The 21129-nt window shown below is 33.7% G+C and overlaps 1 protein-coding gene across 1 annotated transcript in view; it reads right to left on the reverse strand.

The window, feature by feature from the left end:
- Window positions 1-21129, reverse strand: part of SLC35F1 (solute carrier family 35 member F1) — a 540470-nt gene that overhangs the window by 75990 nt on the left and 443351 nt on the right. Inside the window, exon 3 of the mRNA XM_074310013.1 lies at window positions 18289-18416. Within this exon, the coding sequence (XP_074166114.1) occupies window positions 18289-18416 (128 nt within the window). The remainder of the gene's footprint in view (window positions 1-18288; window positions 18417-21129) is intronic.

The following is a 21129-nucleotide window of genomic DNA, read 5'->3' on the forward strand; positions in this document are numbered from 1 at the left end:
AGATTTAAATATAATTTCTGTGCTGATTCTCAAAGTTATTTATCTTTCTAATCTTTCTCCTGACTTTTAGAAACTTTGTTTCTGGTTTCCAACTATCAGACATATTGAACTATATATACCATAGAACTCTTAAACTCTATTTTAAAAACTAAAATTTTATCTTTTTTTTTTTTTGCCCAAAATTTTCCTCTCTTCCTAACTTCTGTATCACTATAGCATCTTCCCAATCTTCCAGGCTTGCAATCTACAGGTGATCTTCCAGTTCTCAGCCTCTTTTACTCCCTCATATCCAATTTTTGCCAAGACCCTTCAATTTTATTTTCATAACATCTTTTGAATAAATCCCATTCTCTCCTCTGACACTGCTGCCAGTCTGGTACAGGTTCTCATCCTCTCAACCCTAGATTATTGCAAAATAGCCTGTTGATTGGTCTGCCTACCACAAGTTTCCTCTCACTCTGGTCTTTTCCCCACTTAGTCTCTGTCCCTTGCTTCAGTTCCAAACACCCATTCAATAAACTCCAGTGGCTTCTTATCATTTCTAAGATCAAATATAAAATCTTACATTTGATATTCAAAGCTCTTTTATAATCTGCTATCCTCCCTACCTTTCTAATTTTATTTCATCTTACTCCTGTCATACTCTTTGTTTAGTGACACTGACCTCACTGATGTTCCTTGAACAAGACACTTCATTGCCTGATTGCAGCCATTTTTATTGACTGTCCCCCATTTCTGGAATAATCTGCCTCCCTATCTATTCCTTTCTTCAAGTCTCAGTTAAAATCTTACCTCTACTGGATTTTTTCCTGATTTCCCTTAATTTTAGCACCTTTGCTCTGTTGACTATTTCCATTTTAGTCTGTATATAGCTTGTTTATACACAGTTGTTTATACATAACCTCTATCATTAGGTTGTGAACTGCTTGAAACTAGGGAGTCTCTTTTGCCTTTCTGTATCCCTAGTACTTAATATAGCACATAATAGGTGCTTAATAATTCCTCCACCTCAATTTCTATACCTGAAAAATAGTATCAATAATATTTAAAGTAGAAAATGTGCACCTGAAGGTCAAGGATCATTTAATTTTTCTATTTGTATATAGAAAACACTTTACCTAGAGTAGAACTTGGCCCATATTAGAAGCTTAATCAATGTTTGTTCAGTGAGGGATAGTATTTCTATAACTCAACTGTTGTAAAGCTCCAATAAAATAATGAATGGCACTTAGTGACTTTAAAGAACTAATTGAGTTATTTTTTTTTTACTACTTTTATTACACTATTATTACTGTCATTCCTTTTGACTTCACAACTGTCTTTCCTCTCTACAGACATGGCCATATAAAGTATTTCTTTCAACTTGACCTATCTGTGCCATGTGACATTATTCTCTATCCCTGGATATTCTTTCTTGAGATTTTGTAAAACTGATTTCATTTTGTTTTCCTCAAATTTGTCTGGGATTTTTATTCTCTCTTTTGCTATAGATTATTAATGCACATCTTGTTCCTCCATAGATGTCTCCCAAAACTTTGTCATGGATTATCTTCTTTACTCTTATACTTCTTTTTTCTTGATGATCTCATCAAATCCCATAATTAATGATCAAATCTATTCAGATCATTCAAAAATCTATGTCAGCCCCTTTACATCAGAGCTTAGGTTTCATCTCACCAATTACTTATTGGATACCTCTATGTGGGTATTTTAAACTTAATATATTTAAAACTCAATTTAAACTCAAATGTAACTCATTATCTTTCTCTCCCAAATCTCTCCTTCCCTCAAATTGTCCCTTCTCATCCCATCAATTGACCTCTTCTTACATTGTCCTTTCTCCTATCTAATTAGTTGCCAAAATTTTGTGAAATCTAACTATAACAGCTCTCTCATCTTTCCATTATATTGTAAGCTCCTTGAAGGAAGGGAATGTCTTTTACTCTCCAGTCATTAGCACAGTGCTTGGCACATAGGAGGTTCTTAATAAATGTTGGCTGATTAATCTATCTCCTTCATGACTACCACCCTTACTCAGACTCTTATCTCTCTCCTCAATCAATAGTTTCTTAATTCATCTTTTTGCTTCCATAATGTCTCTATCTTTTAGATAACTACTAAATGATATTCCTAATGCACAGGTCACTCTTCTTGCCTAAAATTAGGAGTCAAATCTCCTGTAAACATTATAAATCTCTCCATGCCTTAGGTATCTCTCTAGGACGATAAATTGCAGAGTGGGTACAGAGAGTTTCCTTAATTGGAATTCTATTTTGCAATGACAGGACAGCTAAGTAGTATAGTGAATAGAATTTTGGCCTTGGATTCAGGAAGACCTGAGTTCAAATCTAATCTCAGATAGTTACTAGCTATGTGACCCAGGGCAAGTAACTTAAACCTGTTGAGAAAAAAAATGGCAAACCAATACACAATCTCTGCCAACAAAAACTAAAAGTGGGCATGACTGAAATGAATGACTGAGCAATAGAATAGCGATGATATCACAAAATTAATGTCATTTTTAATTCTGGATTTATACTATTATAATATTTTAGTGTGATGATCCAAAATTGACTTCTAATTTAATACCACATGGAAAAGGAAGAAAAAGAAAGAAAGGAAAGAAGGAAGGAAGAAAGCAGGGAGGGAGGGAAAGAGGGAGGTAGTAAGAGACTTTAAAAAATTCATCACTATAGATTTTAGACTTTCTTTTTCATTATATTAAATAACCTGGAACCTTTGAATTCCAATTCATGATGGAATAATTGAATGGAACAATTTTTGATAACCTTTCAATGCATCATATTTTTAAGACTCTGTATGTCAGTGCACAGCATTTGGGAAATAGTTGTAGTTGATGATTATAATACATGATAGTTGTATGCATATAGGGTTAATTTTTTTTAACACGTGCTTGCAAGATGCTTTTCATTGATTAGAATTAAAACTTTAAATAGTCAACCAGAGTATTCTTATTTTTTAAAATATTTTTTTTCAAAGACTAAATAGTTTCATGGTCTTTTTTTAAATATATATTTTTTTTCTCCCTTTAAAGGGCTGACTATTGGGAGGAAATTATAAATTCTTTCTATTTTATCCATATTTCTCTTTTTTATTAAGAAAATTTATAGTGGCTAATGGTAATTGATGAACTCACGGAAAGATGAGTTTTAAAAAAAATATTTGTAGAAGAATCATCCTATTTGCCTAATCCTGATTATCAGGCTAGTTTTCAATCTGAGGGTTCACCACGGTAGGTAGGGTTGAGCCAGCAGGCGGTGCTGCAGGGCTGCCTGGGAGGTGCAGATGGAATGAATTGTTGGAACAATTATAGGCAGAAGGCAAATTGAGAGAACAGAGCCAGTCAGTGATGTGAGTCCAAGCTGGGGCAGTAATCAAAATAAACAGAGTACAGAACAAAACAAAGTAAGATTGATATGGACATTAACAGACCCAGGTTTTGGTAGGAAGGATAGAGGCTGCCAGATGGCTAGATACAATAGGTAGGTTTCAGGTGAACAAGTCATCCTAGCAATGTTTTGCTTTCATGTGAAACTATTTAAGGAGAATGTCCAGTAACAACTGGCCCTCTCTTAAAAGTGTCTTGATCCAGTCAGGAATTATTCCCTCCCCTAAAGTCATCTTGTATCTTATTTTGTCAATATATCCATTATCAATATATCTGCTATATCCACTGATAGAATAAAAGCTTATTGAGGGCAGAGAGGGTTTCATTTAAAAAAATTATTATAGCTTTTTATTTACAAAACATATGCATGAGTAATTTTTCAACACTGACCCTTGCAAAACCTTCTTTTCCAAATTTTTCTTTCCTTCCCCCCACTCCCTCCCCTAGATGGCAGGTAGTCCAATACATGTTAAATATGTTAAAGTATATGTTAAATCTGATATATGTACACATATTTATGTTATCTTGCTGCACAAGAAAAATAGGATATAGAAAGGAAAAAAACCTGAGAAAGAAAACAAAAAATGCAAGCAAACAATAACAGAAAGAGTGAAATTACTATGTTGTGATCCACTCTCATTTGAGGATTTCATTTTTGTCTTGTATTCCCAGTGTCTACCAAAGTGCTTGGCATATTCTAGGTGCTTAATAAGTGCTTACTGATTAATCCCCTCTGACTATGTGTGTGTAACTTTCTAAGGCAGGCTGCTTTGCTTTATGCAGATTGAACAAATAAAAACCTAACTCATCAAATAAATACATTCAACAGATATATTAATTTAATTATGAAAAATTCTTTAATTTTTAAATGATTCATCATGAAATTTCTTTAAAGAATAATTTTCCTAGGGCAATTAAAATATGAATTCAATTGTAAACATTTGAATTCCACACAAATTTTTAGGAACACATCTATATTTGGAAACATAGTACACCTATTCAAAATAAGCCACATTTATTGCTGCTGCAAGTCAGATAATGATATTTTAGAGCTTTAAAAGAGTTCTAAATCCTGGGCAGGGAGTTTGACGACTTATAACTAAAGAGTATATTACCATATTTATTGCACAATATTAGCATATTGCATAATTCCCACCCCTTTCCCCTTTTCCCTTGATATTTTCTTTTAAAATAGACCAGGTGGGAGGAATTATGTGAACATCTGGTAATAATTTTAATTAATCTTTATGAGATTGTCACCTCTACTTATGAAGGAACAGCAACTCAACCAAAGTTATATAAAAATCAATCAATGGCCAAAATCACTAGAACCTAGACCTCCTGATGCTTCTCTCTCTTTTTATTCTAATCAAGTATTCTCTCACTCTGCATTCAACTTTAAAATGGACTGATATTTTTAAAGCTGCTATTTCAAGTTGAAAAAAATAATGTGTGGGGGAGAGGGAATAATATAAAGGAATAATTTTTCTTAACTTTCATCTCAAAATAGGCAGAAAGACACAGTATGTATCAAAAGGGTATAAAATACTCAAGGACAGGCAAATAATTGTGTGGTCATCTGTTTTGCTTCCACTTGGGCTACCTGACTTAATATCAACTAATATTATTAAAGCTGAAACATAACAGAGAACACAGAAGTCCTGAAATCCATACACCAGTCATTATGATTATTTTTGTTATATGAAAGACTCAAGAAAAGGAGACTTAGGCAAATCAAGAATTTGAAACCAATTTACCATTTTCTTTTGGTTGATAACTTAAGCACAGAATGAATGCTCCACTGCAAAAGGATATGAATAAAAAGCCTACTTGACTCAGAAAGATTTAGAGCTAGAATGGGCCCTTAGTAATTATCTAGTGTTCTTGGATTCATCTTGAATCAATCTACTTGGCTGGAAAAAGTTATCTATTTATTTTCACCAATATTTATTTAATTTATAATCCTATAGATTATATTTTATGCATTTAAAAACATTATTTTGCAGTTAGTCCTGTCAATTGATATGTATTTATTACACACATACTATATACCAGACACTGTGCTAAATGCTGAGATCCATAGGCTTCTAGTGATTGTTAAAGGGATCTATCCCTTTAACTCCCTAACAATCTAGTGATTGTTAAAGAGCTCCATGACCCCAAAAAATTAAGAAAGGAAGGAAGCCATTTATTAACTGTATATTATGTATCAGTCACTGCTAAATGCTTATTATATAATTTCACACATTATCCTTGGGAGTAGTAACTATAATTTATTCCCATTTAACAGATGATGAAACAGAGACAGACAAGGTTAAGTGATTTGTCCAGGGTTACAGAGGTAGTAAGTTTCTGAGTCAGATTTGGACTCAGATATTGCTGATTCTGGGCACAGCTTTTTATGTCCTTGCAACCACCTCATTCCCTTCAATTGTGAAGATTTTAGTCCAGCAATGTTCCTCATCTTAAAGATGCTGGAACTGGGTTTTGGAGAAGTTAAGTGACTTTGCCCAAGATTATAAAGATAGCATAAAACCAAAACTTCAACTCAGATTTTCTGACTTCAAATCCAATTTTATTTCCACTATACCATATTATGATTCCAAATCTCAGTGGAAAAAAAGATAAATATGACCCAAGAAGATAGCGCCATACAATAGAAAGAGCACTAGTTTGGGGAAATCAAAGGTCCTGGATTCAAATCCTAACTCTCATGCTTTTCAATTTTGTTGATCCTAATGGTGGGCTGAGCTGGGGAAAAAGTCAAGAAGGCCCAGAAGATTTCATCACCTTTATATCCTAAGGGTTGACCAAGATGCCTTGCCAACACCCATCTTTGGAAGTGAATATAAAGTACAGTTAGAATCATTTCCTGCATTCTGTCTTTGCCAGCATGGTTATTAGAGTCTACTGAGAAAAAAAAAAGTGTTAGACATTTCAAGCGTTATTACCTAACAGCCCCTGGGGGTAGCAGTCCAAGCCCACAGATTTCAGAGGAGGTGATGTGCCTCCCTAGTGAGAGGTTTCTGACTGATTTCATTTTGGGATAGAGGCAATGATGGACATTATAATGGGACACAAAGGGAACCAGAAGGCAGGTTTACGTTTTTTCTCTAATGGTGTGTCTACGTATTGCACGAGGTCAGAGGGGCTGACAGAAAACCTTGCAATCCAAGTGAAGTGTAACATATGGTATTTTGAGCTGAGCTACTGCATATTTATGACAGTTTCACATTCTAGGGAACAAGAAAGTCCAGACCTATGGAAACTAGGAGAGAATCCAAATAGAATATTATCTCTAGGGGATATGAATGTTGTCTACTTTAGGAAGCTTTGTCTCTAAATGTACTTGAGACATACCCCAGAATAATCATTAAACTTCCACAGACCTACACCTGGGATGTGTAAGAACAGGAAGGATAAAGAAGAAGAGATACTCTTTAAAGCTTACCTCGTAATTTTAAACTCAAGCCTAAGGGAGCTATTTCAAAAGTACATAGAAATACTCTCTGAGTTCACCTATAGAGAATGAAATTCAAAATCACTGAAAATATAACTATTCTCTCAGACGTGATTCAATCAATCGAGCATTTACTAAGCACCTACTAAATGCTGTACACAGAATTATGTATACAGAGAATGTAAAGAGAAAAAAATACTATCCCACCCCCAACTTGGGAGGAAACAGCATAAGCATAGATTGTTCCATACAAAAATATATTTGTAATAAATACAAAATAATTTTGAGAGATGCTAACAATCAGGGGCAGTTAGGTTGCACAGTAGATAAAACATCAGATCTAGTTTCGGTAAGACCTGAGTTCAAATCTGGCCTCAGATAGCTGTGTGATTTTTGGCAAGTCACTTAATCTGTTTGCCTCAGTTTCTCATCTGTAAAATAATCTGAATAAGGAAATGGCAAATCACTCCAGTATCTTTGCCAAGAATCCCCCCCACCCCATTGGCAGTATTGGTGGATTAAGGTCCATGGGGACACAGAGTCAGATAAAATTGAACAACATATCTTCTTAACATAGATGTAATAATAACTAGCAAAACAGATATAATAATCACAATGGCTAACATTTATGTGGTACACTTTACAAATACCATCTCATTTAGTCTTTACAATAACTTTGAGAGATAGGTGCTATTATTGCCCCTATTTTATAAATAAGAAATTGAGGGAGATAGCAGTTATCATTTGCTTAAGGTTAAAGCCAGATGAGACTGGTTAGAATCAGTGCTCATGATTCTGGGTCCAGTGTAGGTATATTTTCACTTTGCTGATAGGAAAAGAAATGAAAATAAGGAGAGTTGTAAATAGAAATGGGAAACATTTTCTTCCTTTCCCTTCAGACACTGATGGAAACTAAGACAAGAGAATATGTTTATGGAAGTTTGGCTAGGATGTGGAAGGGGCTATATACTATACAAATACAGATTGATAGAAAGAATGGTTGAGGGGGTGGAGCCAAGATGGAGGAGAGGACAGACTTTATTCTGAGCTCCCTTCTACCTTCACTACTGAGTACAAAGTTCAGCCTCTGAAATAGTGCTTGACTGGTAGAATCCACGAATATTGGGAGTACAACAAGTCACCAGCAGAAGATAATCTGGAAGATCACCAAAAAAGGTCTATCTCAATAGATAGAGATAAAATCTAACATACATTCCTATTAAAAACACACTTGAGAGTATAGGAATAAATGGACTTTTCCTTAAAATAGTCAGTAGCATCTATTTAAAATATCAGTAAGCATCATAAGTAATGGGGATAACCTGGAACCATTCCCAATAAGATCAGGAGTGAAACAAGGTTGCCAACTATGATCATTACTATTCAATATTGCATTAGAAATGCTAGCTAGCTAGCTTTGGTAATAAGAGTTGATAAAGAGATTAAAGGAATTAGGGTAGGTAACCAAATTATCACTCTTTGCAGATGATATGATGGTATACTTAGAGAATCCCAGAGATTATACTAAAAAGGTATTAGAAATAATCTACAATTTTAGCAAAGTTGCAGGATACAAAATAAACCCACATAAATCATCAACATTCTTATATATTACTAACAAAATCCAACAGCTAAAGATACAAAAAGAAATTCCATGTAAAATAACTGCCAATGGTATAAAATATTTGGGAATCTATCTGCCAAGAGAAAGTCATGAAGTATATGAGCAAAACTACACAACACTTTCCACAAAAATAAAGTTAGATCCAACCAATTGTAAAAATGTTAAGTGTTCTTGGATAGGTTGAGTGAATATAATAAAATGACAATACTATCTAAACTAATCTATTTATTTAGTGCTATACCAATCAGACTCTCAAAAAACTATTTTAATGACCTAGAAAAAATAACAACAAATTAATCTGGAAGAACAAAAAGTCAAGACTTTCAAGGGGACTAATGAAAAAAAAATCAAATGAAGGTAGCCTAGCTGTACTAGATATAAAACTATATTATAAAGCATTGGTTACCAAAACCATTTGATATTGGCTAAGAAATAGATTAGTTGATTAGGGGAATAGGTTAAGTTCACAGGACAAAATAGTCAATAAGTATAATAATCTAGTGTTTGACAAACCCAAAGACTCCAGCTTTTAGGATAAAAATTCACTGTTTGACAAAAACTGCTGGGAAAATTGGAAATTAGTATGGCAGAAACTAGGCATTGATCCACACTTAACACTGTACACAAAGATAAAGTCAAATTGGGTTCATAATCAAGACTAAAGAATGAGATTGTAAATAAATTAGAAGAACATAGGATAGTTTACCTCTCAAACCTATGGAGGAGGAAGGAATTTGTGACCAAAGAACTAGAGATCATTATTGATCATAAAATAGAAAATTTTGATTATATCAAGTTAAAAAAATTTTGTACAAATGAAACAAATGCAGACAAGATTAGAAAGGAAGCAATAAACTGGGAAAACATTTTTACAGTCAAAGGTTCTGATAAAGGCTTCATTTCCAAAATATATAGAGACCTGGCTTTAATTTATAAGAAATCAAGTAATTCTCCAATTGATAAATGGTCAAAGGATATGAACAGACAATTTTCAGATGAAGAAATTGAAACTATTTCTAGCCATAAGAAAAGATGCTCCAAATCATTATTGATCCGAGAAATGCAAATTAAGAAAACTCTGAAATACCACTATATACTTCTCTGAATGGCTAGAATGACAGGAAAAGATAATGATGAATGTTGGAGGGGATGTGGGAAAACTGGGACACTGATACATTGTTGGTGGAATTGTGAATGCATCCAACTATTCTGGAGAGCAATTTGGAACTATGCTCAAAAAGTTATCAAACTGTGAATACCCTTTGATCCAGCAGTGCTACTACTGGGTTTATATCCCAAAGAGATCTTAAAGGATGTGCAAAAATGTTTGTGGCAGCCCTCTTTGTAGTGGCCAGAAACTGGAAATTGAATGGATGCTCATAAATTGGAGAATGGCTGAATGAGTGGTATATGAATGTTATGGAATATTATTGTTCTGTAAGAAATGACCAACAGCATGATTTCATAAAGGCCTGGAGAGACTTACATGAACTGATGCTGAGTGAAATGAGCAGAACTAGGAAATCATTATGTACAACAATACTATATGAGGATCAGTTCTGATGGACGTGGCCTTCTTAAACAATGAGATGAGCCAAATCAGTACCAATTGTTCAATGATGAAGAGAACCAGCTACACCCACTGAAAGAAGTATGGGAAATGAATGTGGATCACAACATAGCATTTCCACTCTTTCTGTTTTTGGCTGCTTGCATTTTTGTTTTTTTTTCCTCAGGTTATTTTTATCTTATTTCTAAATCTGATTTTTCTTGTGCAGCAAGATAACTACATAAATATGTATACATATGTTGTATTTAACATATATTTTAACATGTTTAATATTTATTGATCTACCTGCCATCTAGGGGAGGGGATGGGGGGAAAGAGGGTAAAAGTTGGAACAGCAGATTTTGCAAGAGTCAATGCTGAAAAATTATCCATGCATATGTCTTGTAAATAAAAAAAACTATGATAAAAAAACAATGGGTGAAGCTTAGTTTAGACAAGGGAGAGCATGCTTGTGACTTCAGGTATTTGAAGAGCCATCATGCAAGAAAGATCATCTTTGCTCTGCATGGGATTGTAAAGGTGTTAGATAAAAGCTGCAGAGAGGTAGGGTTGGATTTAATGTACATTATAAAAAAATTCCCAATAATCTGAGCTTTCTGAAAACAGTATGAGCTGCTTCAAGAGGCAGGAGGCTCTCCTTGATAAAGTTTTCAAGAACATGCTTCATGACCAATTTTTAGGGATTGGGGAGGGAGGATTTTTTGGGGGGATCAGAATGTTCTTGATGATTTATGAGGTCATTTCCAATCTGAGAATTCAATGAGTTGATGGCTAGGTGGCACAGTGGATAGAGTGCTGGGTCTAAAATCAGGAGAACTAATTTTTCCTGAGTTCAAATCTGGCCTCAGATACTTACTAGCTATGTGACTCTGGGCAAATCACTTAACTCTGCTTACCTCATTTTCATCTATAAAATAAGCTGGAGAAAGAAATGGCAAACTTCTCCAAAATCTTTGCCAAAAGACCCCCAAATGGGGTCATAAAGAGTTGAATATGACTGAAATGACTGCAAAATAGTTCTGTGAATGGCATATCTCAGAAATAAGCAGGGACCAAGGAATCACAGTGACTTCCTATACAAGAAAATAGATACAAAAGCTAATGGATATCTAAAAAGAGAATGGAAATTTGTTTATAATGAGAGATAGTTTGCATTTGTTGTTCAGTCATTTTTAAATCAAGTGTCTGACGTTTCATGATACCATTTGGGATTTTCTTGGCAATGATACTGAAAGTTTTGCCTTTTCTTTCCCCAGGTCATTTTACAGATGAGAAAATTGAAGCACTCAGTTGCAGGTTAAGTGACTTGCTCAGGGTTACACAGCTAGTAAACTCAGGACTTTCTGACTCCAGCAGATCCAGTACTCTATCCATTACATCACCTAGCTGTTTATTGTAGCTGAGTGCACATTCATCCCTTGTCTTTCACAAAACCCATCTCTGATATTAACAATATCTGTGTGATCTAGGATAAGTCACTTATTCTCTCTAGATCTCATTGTCCTCTTCTATAAAAAGAGGTTGGACTAGAAGACCTCTGAGAACTTCTCAGATGGATAAACTTTTCCAGATGGATAAACGCAGACCATTAGTTCAGCATTGAAAGATCTGAATTTAAATCCCATTCATGATGATAATTATACTTGTGTTCTCAGACAAGTCATCACTTATCTTAGTAGAAAACTAAGTTTCTGCCTTTGTAAAAAGAGAAGGCTGGACTAGATGTCTTTGTGTTTTCTTTTATTTCCAGAATTTTTGCATCTGTGATCCTAGATCATTTCAGCATATTTGCCCTTCTGTGCTATATGACTGAGGAAAGAGGAACTATATCTTGGATGAAAGGGGGAGATACTGCAAAGTTAGTTTTCTACTAAAATAGTCTCTTTCCCAGAGTTATAAAAATACATGCAGACTTTCTAATTCAGCCAAATGTCACTGTTAATCTGTTTCACAGCCCCAGTTACAATGTGCTCATTCTCCATGATTCAAGAGAAACATATGCATTGAGTGTCTTTGGACTAAAATCCTCCTAAATCCAGCATAGCAGTGTGATTGTAAGAAGCTTCTCAGACAGGAATTACCCTCTTCCTTTTCATATTCTCATAAAGAAAACAGCTTGGTTTCTTCATGCCAATGTCCCTCTTTTATCATCTTTTTTTCTGAATACATTTTCCTTCCCTGTCTGCTAGCAACTCTCTTCAGCTGCTGTCTAAGATGGGCAACATACTAAAAATGACATTTTTCAAGGGCTATTTATAAGTTAGTTGTCTCTATCACAAATCATAGGAGTAGTGAATGCACTGAAAAGATAAGAGGAATAACTGGACAAGGGGCCCATCAGGTCTTTCCTCCTCCAAACCTATTCTGGTGTGACAGACCCATTCATTCTAGATCAAAAAGTTGGTAATTGGTGTTTCTGCCAAGAGAGGGTGGTTGTTAGTCAATCAAAAATATTTATTATGTGCCAGGCACTCTATTAGGCATTGAGGATACAAATATGAAATAGACAGTCCTGCCCTCAAGGAGTTTATAATCTAATAGGAAAAGTCAACACACAAAAGGAAACTGAAAAGCAGTGGTAATAGAATACGGAGGAGAATAGCCAGCTTGGGAATATGTTGGAGTTCAGTATAAGTTGGACAACTGGTGGGAAATGAAGAGATGGCTGGCTTGGGAAACTTCCTTAAATGAAAGCTGGGTTTTATATTATCAAAAGAATAGTAATCCAAGACTGGATAGCCTGGGAGATCCTTTTGAATTGGTCTGATTGCAAGGAAACAGGATAAGACTTTCTTAGTTCTTTCAGTTTACAAACAGTAATCAGAATACAAATGACTTGACAGCAATATATTCAAGATTCTCAGACCAAAATATTCTTATTTCCACCATTGATGATAATATAATACAATTCATTATCATGAATGGGAAAGGGTTTTTAGGAAAATTAGCAAGTTATTCTCCATCTTTCCTTTTTCTCCTTGTTCAGTCAATTCTGATTAGGGCCAGCTAAGATTTCAATGAGACTCACTACATTTTCAGAATTGTTGCAGAATGACTTAAATAGATTCCCTGAATACATTACATTAAAATAGCCTGTCCAACAATTTATTTGAAATAGGTGTCAATGCATAAAGGTAGTAGAATTCAACACTAAAGGGATCAAAGGAGCAGACCTGAGGAGTAGGTGGACCTCAGATATTAGAAAGAGTTATTGTAAAATAATTTGACAATGAAAAAATGTATATTGTGTAGCATATTATTAATTGAATCTATTTTTACTGTTTTTAATGGAAGAAAATTGTCAGTTTGATATTTCCCTTTATCCCCAAGTATTGTACATTTCCCATGATGGAGGTGAGAGGGAGCTTTTCATTTCTTATTTGTCACAACCATCTGTCCATGTTTGGGAACAGTACTCCTCTGTAGCATACTGATCATACAACAGACCTTTTCTATTCTTCTTGCCTCTATTGTGAATGTACACATATTTTAAATTTCTTAGGGACACTATATATAAATTGAAGGCAATTCAAAATATATGTTCCTTCACTCCAAGTCATCAGTATATCCAATAAATGTTCATTATACATTTACTATTAGAATGTATTGTACTAGGCACTATAGATAAAAAGTATGATTACCAATACAGTCCTGATCATTACAGTCTAGTAGTAGGAATAAGACAAGTGCCTAAAGAAGTTTAATACTGTATAGATTGTTTCATGAGAGTAAAAATTATCACAGTAAATTGAGAGATTTGAGGAGAAGGATGATTTACAGCTGAGACAATCAGGAAAAGCACAAGGGAGATAGGAGCCTCTGAGCTAGGACTTGAAGGATATGACTTTAGTTAGATAATTAGGTATGTGGAAAAGTAGCTTCAGAGACAAGTTCTGAGTTTAAATCCAGCCTCAGACACTTAATTAGCTATATAACCTTGTGCAGATGACTTAACCACCATCTGCCTCGTTTCCTCATTTTTCAAATGGAGATAATAACAATACCATCCCCCAGAGTTGTTGAGGTGACAAAATAAGATAAAACACATAAAATGTAAACCTTAAAGTGCTATATAAATGCTAGCTATTATTATTATTATTATGGTTTTTAAGTGGCAATGTGGGGGTGGTATATAGAATTATATAGAGATGGGAGAGAATAGAATGAAATAAGGTAAAATTGAACGATCTAACTTGACTGTAGTTAAAAAGGACCACAGTATAGTAGAAAAAAAGTACTAATCTTGAAATTAGGAGAGACATGATTAGAATTTTGGCTCTGACTCTTATTAGCTATGTAAACATTAAAAATTTCATTTCTCTAATCTTGGTGATCCTTACCTGTAAAATGAGAGAAAGATAATAATATTTATAGTACCTATTTCCCAAGCTTGTTGTAAGGATTGAATGACATAATGTGTGAAACAGGCTTGGCAAATTTATTTAGTTTTATAAATACTGGCAAGTGTAACTTGCCAATTAATATTACCATTATTATGATGGTCCATTGAGGAGTATAGGATTAAGTTCCTTGCCCAGGATTATATATCTAGTAAATATCTGAGATTGAATTTTCACTCAGAAAGACAAGTCTTCCTGATTCCAGGCCAGATATTCTATTCATTGTGCCATAATCATAGATGCCCCATATTATCATATACTATGTTGTTTGTTCATGATGAGGCTGATGAGATAAGAGTAAATTGGAACAATCCAGCTAAGGAGTTTGTATGGGGATAATTGTATATTAGGCAATGAGAAACCACAGAGAGCTAGGCACTAAGATGATAGCTCTGGGAATGATAACAAAAATGAACTCAATTACATCAGTCCAGGAAAGAGGTAAGAGTGTATGGAACAGGACCAATAAGAATGGAGAGGGGGGAATAGATGAAAGGCATATCACAGAGGCAGAATTAATAGTATTTGGCAACTGAAATATACATGTTTTTCAAACATGCTAAATGTTTAATATAAATCTTAAATAAAATTTATTTCTTCCTGAGCTTTTTTTTTAAAAAATAAAAGTGATACTTGTAGACACTTTGTTATTACTGTTGTAAGCATAGAAGATATGGGCCCTTAATCATTCTCTCCCTTAGGGAATTTATGAAATTTCTTGCAATATTTTTCTTTATGGCTTCAGTCAGAATAATCTATCACGTCAAAAGAAATAGTGTGTCTAGCAGCATCCTATTGTGACATATTAACTATGTTAGTATTTATTTTATTTATATTTAAGTACAGCATTATGCAAAATGTTCTATTGTATATACTTGTCACCACCACCTCTTACTCATTTTTCAACTTTCTATAATACCATGTCTGACTATCATTCAACTGAAGCTGTTTCCTTCAAGATTATTAATGATTATTACTAAATTCAATGGTTTGTCCTCCATACTTATCTTTCATGATCTCTCCGCAGCATTTGACATCATTGGTCACTCACTCTTGACTCTCCTATTGTCTCTTAGCTTTTATGACATTGTAGTCATTGTTCTTTTCTTCATTTCTATCTGATTATTCTTGCTCAGTCTCTTTGTAGGTTTCATCATCTGTATCTGTATGCAAGCCCTTAAGAGAAGATATGTCCTAAGATTCACTCCCAGGACCTGACTCTCTTGCTAAATCCATGAGTTCAATTATCACCTCTATGGGGATGATTTCCAAATACATATAATCAGCCCTCTTCTCTCTCAAGAGCTTTACACTCACATAACCAGTTGCCTGACAGACATCTCTATCTGGATGTCTTGAAATTATAGTGTGTGAACTAGAATTATTTGTATTTTGCCCCACAAACTCATCCATACATCCAACTTTATAGCTTTTGGAGAAAATAGTATCATCTTCTTAGTCAACCAGCTTTGTAATCCTCAAGTCATTTTTGACACATTCCAATATACATTCAGTTCCAAATGTTGATTTTGTTCCCAAAGCTTCTCTTCCATTATTATGTGATGGATGCCTTGTGCTGTCATGGCAACATATACTTTATTTTCAAAGATCTCATAAATTAATAGGGGGAAAGATGTTCAAAGAAATAACTGTGGAAGAAAGAGATGGCAGCCAATGAATCCAGTATGGCTTGGTGAGAGATACATGATAAGGCTTTGGGGTAATCTTCAATGGAGATGCATCAAATCTTAACTATATCCCACATTTGGGCCTATTTCTCTCTATAGCTTTAGAATGGCTGAAAACATCAACCTATTACTGCATGAGTAATAAAGTGTGAAATGGAGTAGAAATTGAAAGTGAATTATACTAGCCCAGTTTAGCTACTTAGCATATAATTGGAAAGTAAACATATAGTATATATAATGAAAAATTCAACTAGCTCTCATAACTGTATGAGAATACTAATGATGATAATAACAATTGACTTTGATAGAACCAATGTTCTATGAAGTTTGCCAAATGCTTTATATTCATGATCTCCTTTGAAACTCAAAGCAATTGACCTGTGAGAAAGACAAAAGATAATAGACATCCTTTTGGCAGGAGGATTTAGGGATACTCTAAATATGTATTACTTGAGAAAATTAATAATTTCCTGAAAACATTTTATATCTGTACTTCTGCTTGGCTTGCCATGGAACACTATGCTACAACATACCTTCTACACCTGCCCTTTCTCATTATAACTTTCTTTCAAAAGTTGTCTTTCCCCACTCATTTGTAAATTCTTTGATGGCAGAAATTGCTTCTTCTTTTCTAATTTGTATTCTCAGTGCTTAGCACAGTGTCTGACATATAGCAGACATATTTTTTTTAATGAATTGAAAGAGAAGGATGAATTATGTAACATTTTTAGGGCAGGATTTACCATTCTGTGTTCAATGTTATCTTGGTGTTCCATGTAATAAGGATATGAGCACTTCAAGTTTCTATGACTTCATTAGCATGAGGAATTCCCAGTATGTAAATATTTTCTGTGGAGATAAATTTCAACCTTTCTGTGACTTAGATAAATCTAAGAGAGTTTCCTAGGCAGTTGGTGACACAGATAAGATTTGAAACCAAGTTTTCTTGATTACCTAATATTCTATCTACCACATCATCCTGTATACTGAAGACAGACAATGTGAAATAAGGTAGTAGTACCGTTTACTGAAAGATGAAATATAAAACTATATATGTATCTAAAAGACTTAGGACAGCAATTCTTCCAATTGGTACTACATTGAATTTTTTCTATTTTGCTCCCCAATTTTTCCAACCTCACATTATCTAGGGGGGTTAATATTTCTCTCATCTTCTGCTTCTCATCCATTGTTTGGACCAGTGTTTATACATTTGATAAATATAATTCATTCCTAAGAGTGTTTTTGGCCAAATTGTTTGTGAAATGCTGTTTGAGGAATTACTAAACAATCGTGCTATTTATACAAATTCCATTTAAAAATAAGCACTGGAGAGAATGTAAGATGGAGCTCTCATTTTAAACATTAATGTTTTTTTTAAATGCTAATTGATAATCCTTTAAGTAGCAAAAAATTAAGAGGCATAATGCAAGGTAATAATTAAGTTGTTTGTTTTCTTGGAAAAGGAAATAAAATATAACCAAATTCAAGGATAAATGAATGTCTGATTAGAGGTGAATCAAAAATAATATTAAATGCCTGAGTCCTATTTCTTGTAATAGATATAATACTGGATTTAGAGTCAAGAACATATAGGTTCAAATCCTGCCTTGACTTTGATCAAGTTACTTAATTTCTGAGTCTCCGTTTTCTCATCTGTAAAATGGGGATAATAATAAAATCTGGCTCACAATTTTATTGTGGGGCTTAAATGATATAATGTATACAAAGCATTTCATAAACTATAATGCACTACATAGAAGTGAAAGATTATTATTATCAATAAACAATATCATTAATTATAATTAATTTTATTATTTTTAAAATGGAATTTAAATTGAAATGGTCCTGGGACAAGTAATTATTCTATTGATTTTTCAGTTAGTGTTTTGTGGATTACGTCAACTTGGAAAATAATTATAATGATTGCCATTCAATTCGTTTTGCCACAAATATTATATAATCTTAATATGTATATTACATAATTTGAACATTACCAGCCATTGTATCTTTATGGGATCCTTTGAATATTGGCTTATGTGGAAATTCAGATTACCATGGCTGAGGAGCCAGCAGCCAATACAATGAAATAACCAAGAAAAATCAGAGTAATAAAAGAAAGAAAATTTCCACCTACCTGCACACTGGTCAGTGTGGTATATTGGTAAGCTTTGACTACCAGGTAATTTGCTTCTAGATCTATGATGCCTAGGATCATATATTTCCACCATCTTCGCCTCAAAATCGCCAGCAAGTTTTCTTCTCCTGGATCAAAAACAGTTAAAAAGAAATGAATTTCGTTTTGGGATCTATCATGTGTCACACATTCGGCAAGAATTCTAATATTTTGTAGCGTTACATTTTCCTGACCACAACAAATACCTAATGGAACAAATGAATTAAAGTGTCAGGGACTCACAATTTTAATTCAGTCTACAATCTTTCTTGCAAATATCAGTTCTCCAAATTAGTTTTTGGGCCTGAGAAGGATAAGGAAAGTTATTAGTTCATCATGGAAAATGCTTTCTCAGAAATGAATAAAAAATTTATGGCATCACCTTGTGATGGAATAAGAAGATTTATTAGAAAAGATATATATATATATATATATATATATAATATCATACTGGGTACAAAAATGCGATGCAGTCCACCATTATAATAACAAGAATTGTAGAAACAAGTTTTTAAGGGTCAAGATCTTCCTTCTCATTTATGTCTTGAGGTCTTTCTAACATATTAAACTGCCTCCTTTGGGTATAAACACCCCCCCCCCTTTAGTCAATAGTCATAAGTCTAGTGTTGAAAGGGACCTCAGAGATTCTTCCTTGAACTTATTTTACAGATGAAAAAATTTAGGAAAATCAGGTGACTTGTCTAAAACCACACCAGTATATCATAAAGTAACACAGCAAATAAGCATTAGAGGTAAAATATGAACCCAGATTCCTTTCCTACTAACAACACTCTGCCCCATGGTTACACATATGGTAGTAACAAATTGAGAAAGAATCTTGACTTGATCATATCTCCAGTAACACAGGAAAATGACAATTTGGTGGTATCATGTCAGAAAGTGACTGATCAGAGAGAGCTTTTGAATTGAGGGAAGTTTGAGTGGTCAGGCATCCATGTCTGTCAATTATCTCTTTTAAAATGATACTCTTGCTTAGAAAAGGGTTACTTACAGGTGTTTTTGGCAAGAGTAATTCTAAATACAATGGCTGAATAGTCAATAATTATGTGACATAGTATCACTTTCACATCCTCACATTTTCTTCATATATTGTATATATGAATATATATACATTATATAGTATATATACATGTGTATATATACACTATGTATATATACATTTATTCCTCAATTTTTATTTGTGCATAATTTATTCCTCAATTTTTATTTGTGCATAATTTATTCCTCAATTATATATTAAAATAGTTTTTAACATTTTTTAAAAAAATTGAGCTCCAAGTTCTATTCCTCTCTTTTCCCATCTCCTCCCTTCTCCCTGAGACATAAGCAATCAGATATATTATACATGTGTAATTATGTAAAACATTTTATAGTATTCATTTTGTAATAGAAGGATCACATTAATAGAATGTCTAAAAGTTTAAAAAATGTCATGCTTCAGTCTGTAGTCAAACAATATCAGTTCATTTTCTGGAGATGGCTAATATGCTTCATCAATAGTCTTTTGGGATTATCTTGGATCATTGTATTGCTGAGAATACCTAAGTCACACATAATTGGTCATCATAAAGTGTTGCTGTATTGCATTCTCCTGGTTCTGTTCACTTTACTTTGCATAAATTTATGTAAGTCTTTTCAGATTTTTCTGAGAATATCCTGCTTGTCATTTTTCTTACAGCACAATAATATTCCATTACAATAATATACCATAGCTCGTTCAACCATTCCCCAGTTACAATCTCATATTTTTGATGGAGACAGCACACTTGCCAGGGAAATGGATTTGTCCAATAGATCAAGTTCAGGAGGTCCTTATCCATGGTTGATTTGTTTCATGGCCAACATTAGGATGATGTCTACCCAACATATGGTGAACAAGATGAAATAAAATAAAATCCATCATGAATCTGTGACAAAATTCAACATTTTTCTTAGTTTCAAGTTTAGTGAGAAAGAACAATGGACAAATCAATTCATATTAAAGGAAGAACTCAATAGAATTTTTCACACATTCAAATTCAATTTCTCTTTAATTTACTAAATATTTATTGCATGTATACTGTATGCAATATGTAGAGAACAGCTCTGAGATTTGAGAACATTTGTTTTTATCTTATTGTAAATTTAAGTCTGATCAAAATAAAACAAGAATAAGAAATTTTTAAAATTCCATATATTTGAGAAATTTCCATAGTTTAGATAAAATTTAGAAATGCTTGTCTCTTTGAGAGTTTTAAAGGATGATTTATGGATTTGGATATTATCCTCTTTAGTGCATAATAATTGAGATACAAAAACAATTTAGATACAAAGTAGCATAATTCCTTACTCATAAGTGATTAATAAATATGTGAATGCCTAGCTTTTATTAGCTGAGTGTAGTGATTGAAATCTTCTGACAATGACTAAAGATTTGTCAGCCCCATCATCTTCCTTCTTCCTCTACCCCAAATCCCTTCAGAGAGAGGATTTCTAGTCAATACTCTTTAGCATATGAAATTAAGATGGTAGGTCACAGAGAATAATGTCCAGCAGGGATCATAGTGTAGTTACAGCATGAAAAGTAGAGGATTGCAATTGGAGAGGGAGATGGAAAATAAAAAGTTGAGGGAAGGTACAGCTCTCTAGAGTTTTGACATCATAAGAAAGCATCGGTGGCTCTGCAACATTAGAAATATACATTATTCTTTCCACACATGTACCCTGGCCACATATACTCCCTACATATTTGCCCTTTCATTAATGTACTCTGGTTATATATATTTCCTATGTGTGATTTCT

The sequence above is a fragment of the Sminthopsis crassicaudata genome, chromosome 4 (genome assembly GCF_048593235.1).
Source record: "Sminthopsis crassicaudata isolate SCR6 chromosome 4, ASM4859323v1, whole genome shotgun sequence".
In the NCBI taxonomy this organism is placed as follows: domain Eukaryota; kingdom Metazoa; phylum Chordata; class Mammalia; order Dasyuromorphia; family Dasyuridae; genus Sminthopsis; species Sminthopsis crassicaudata.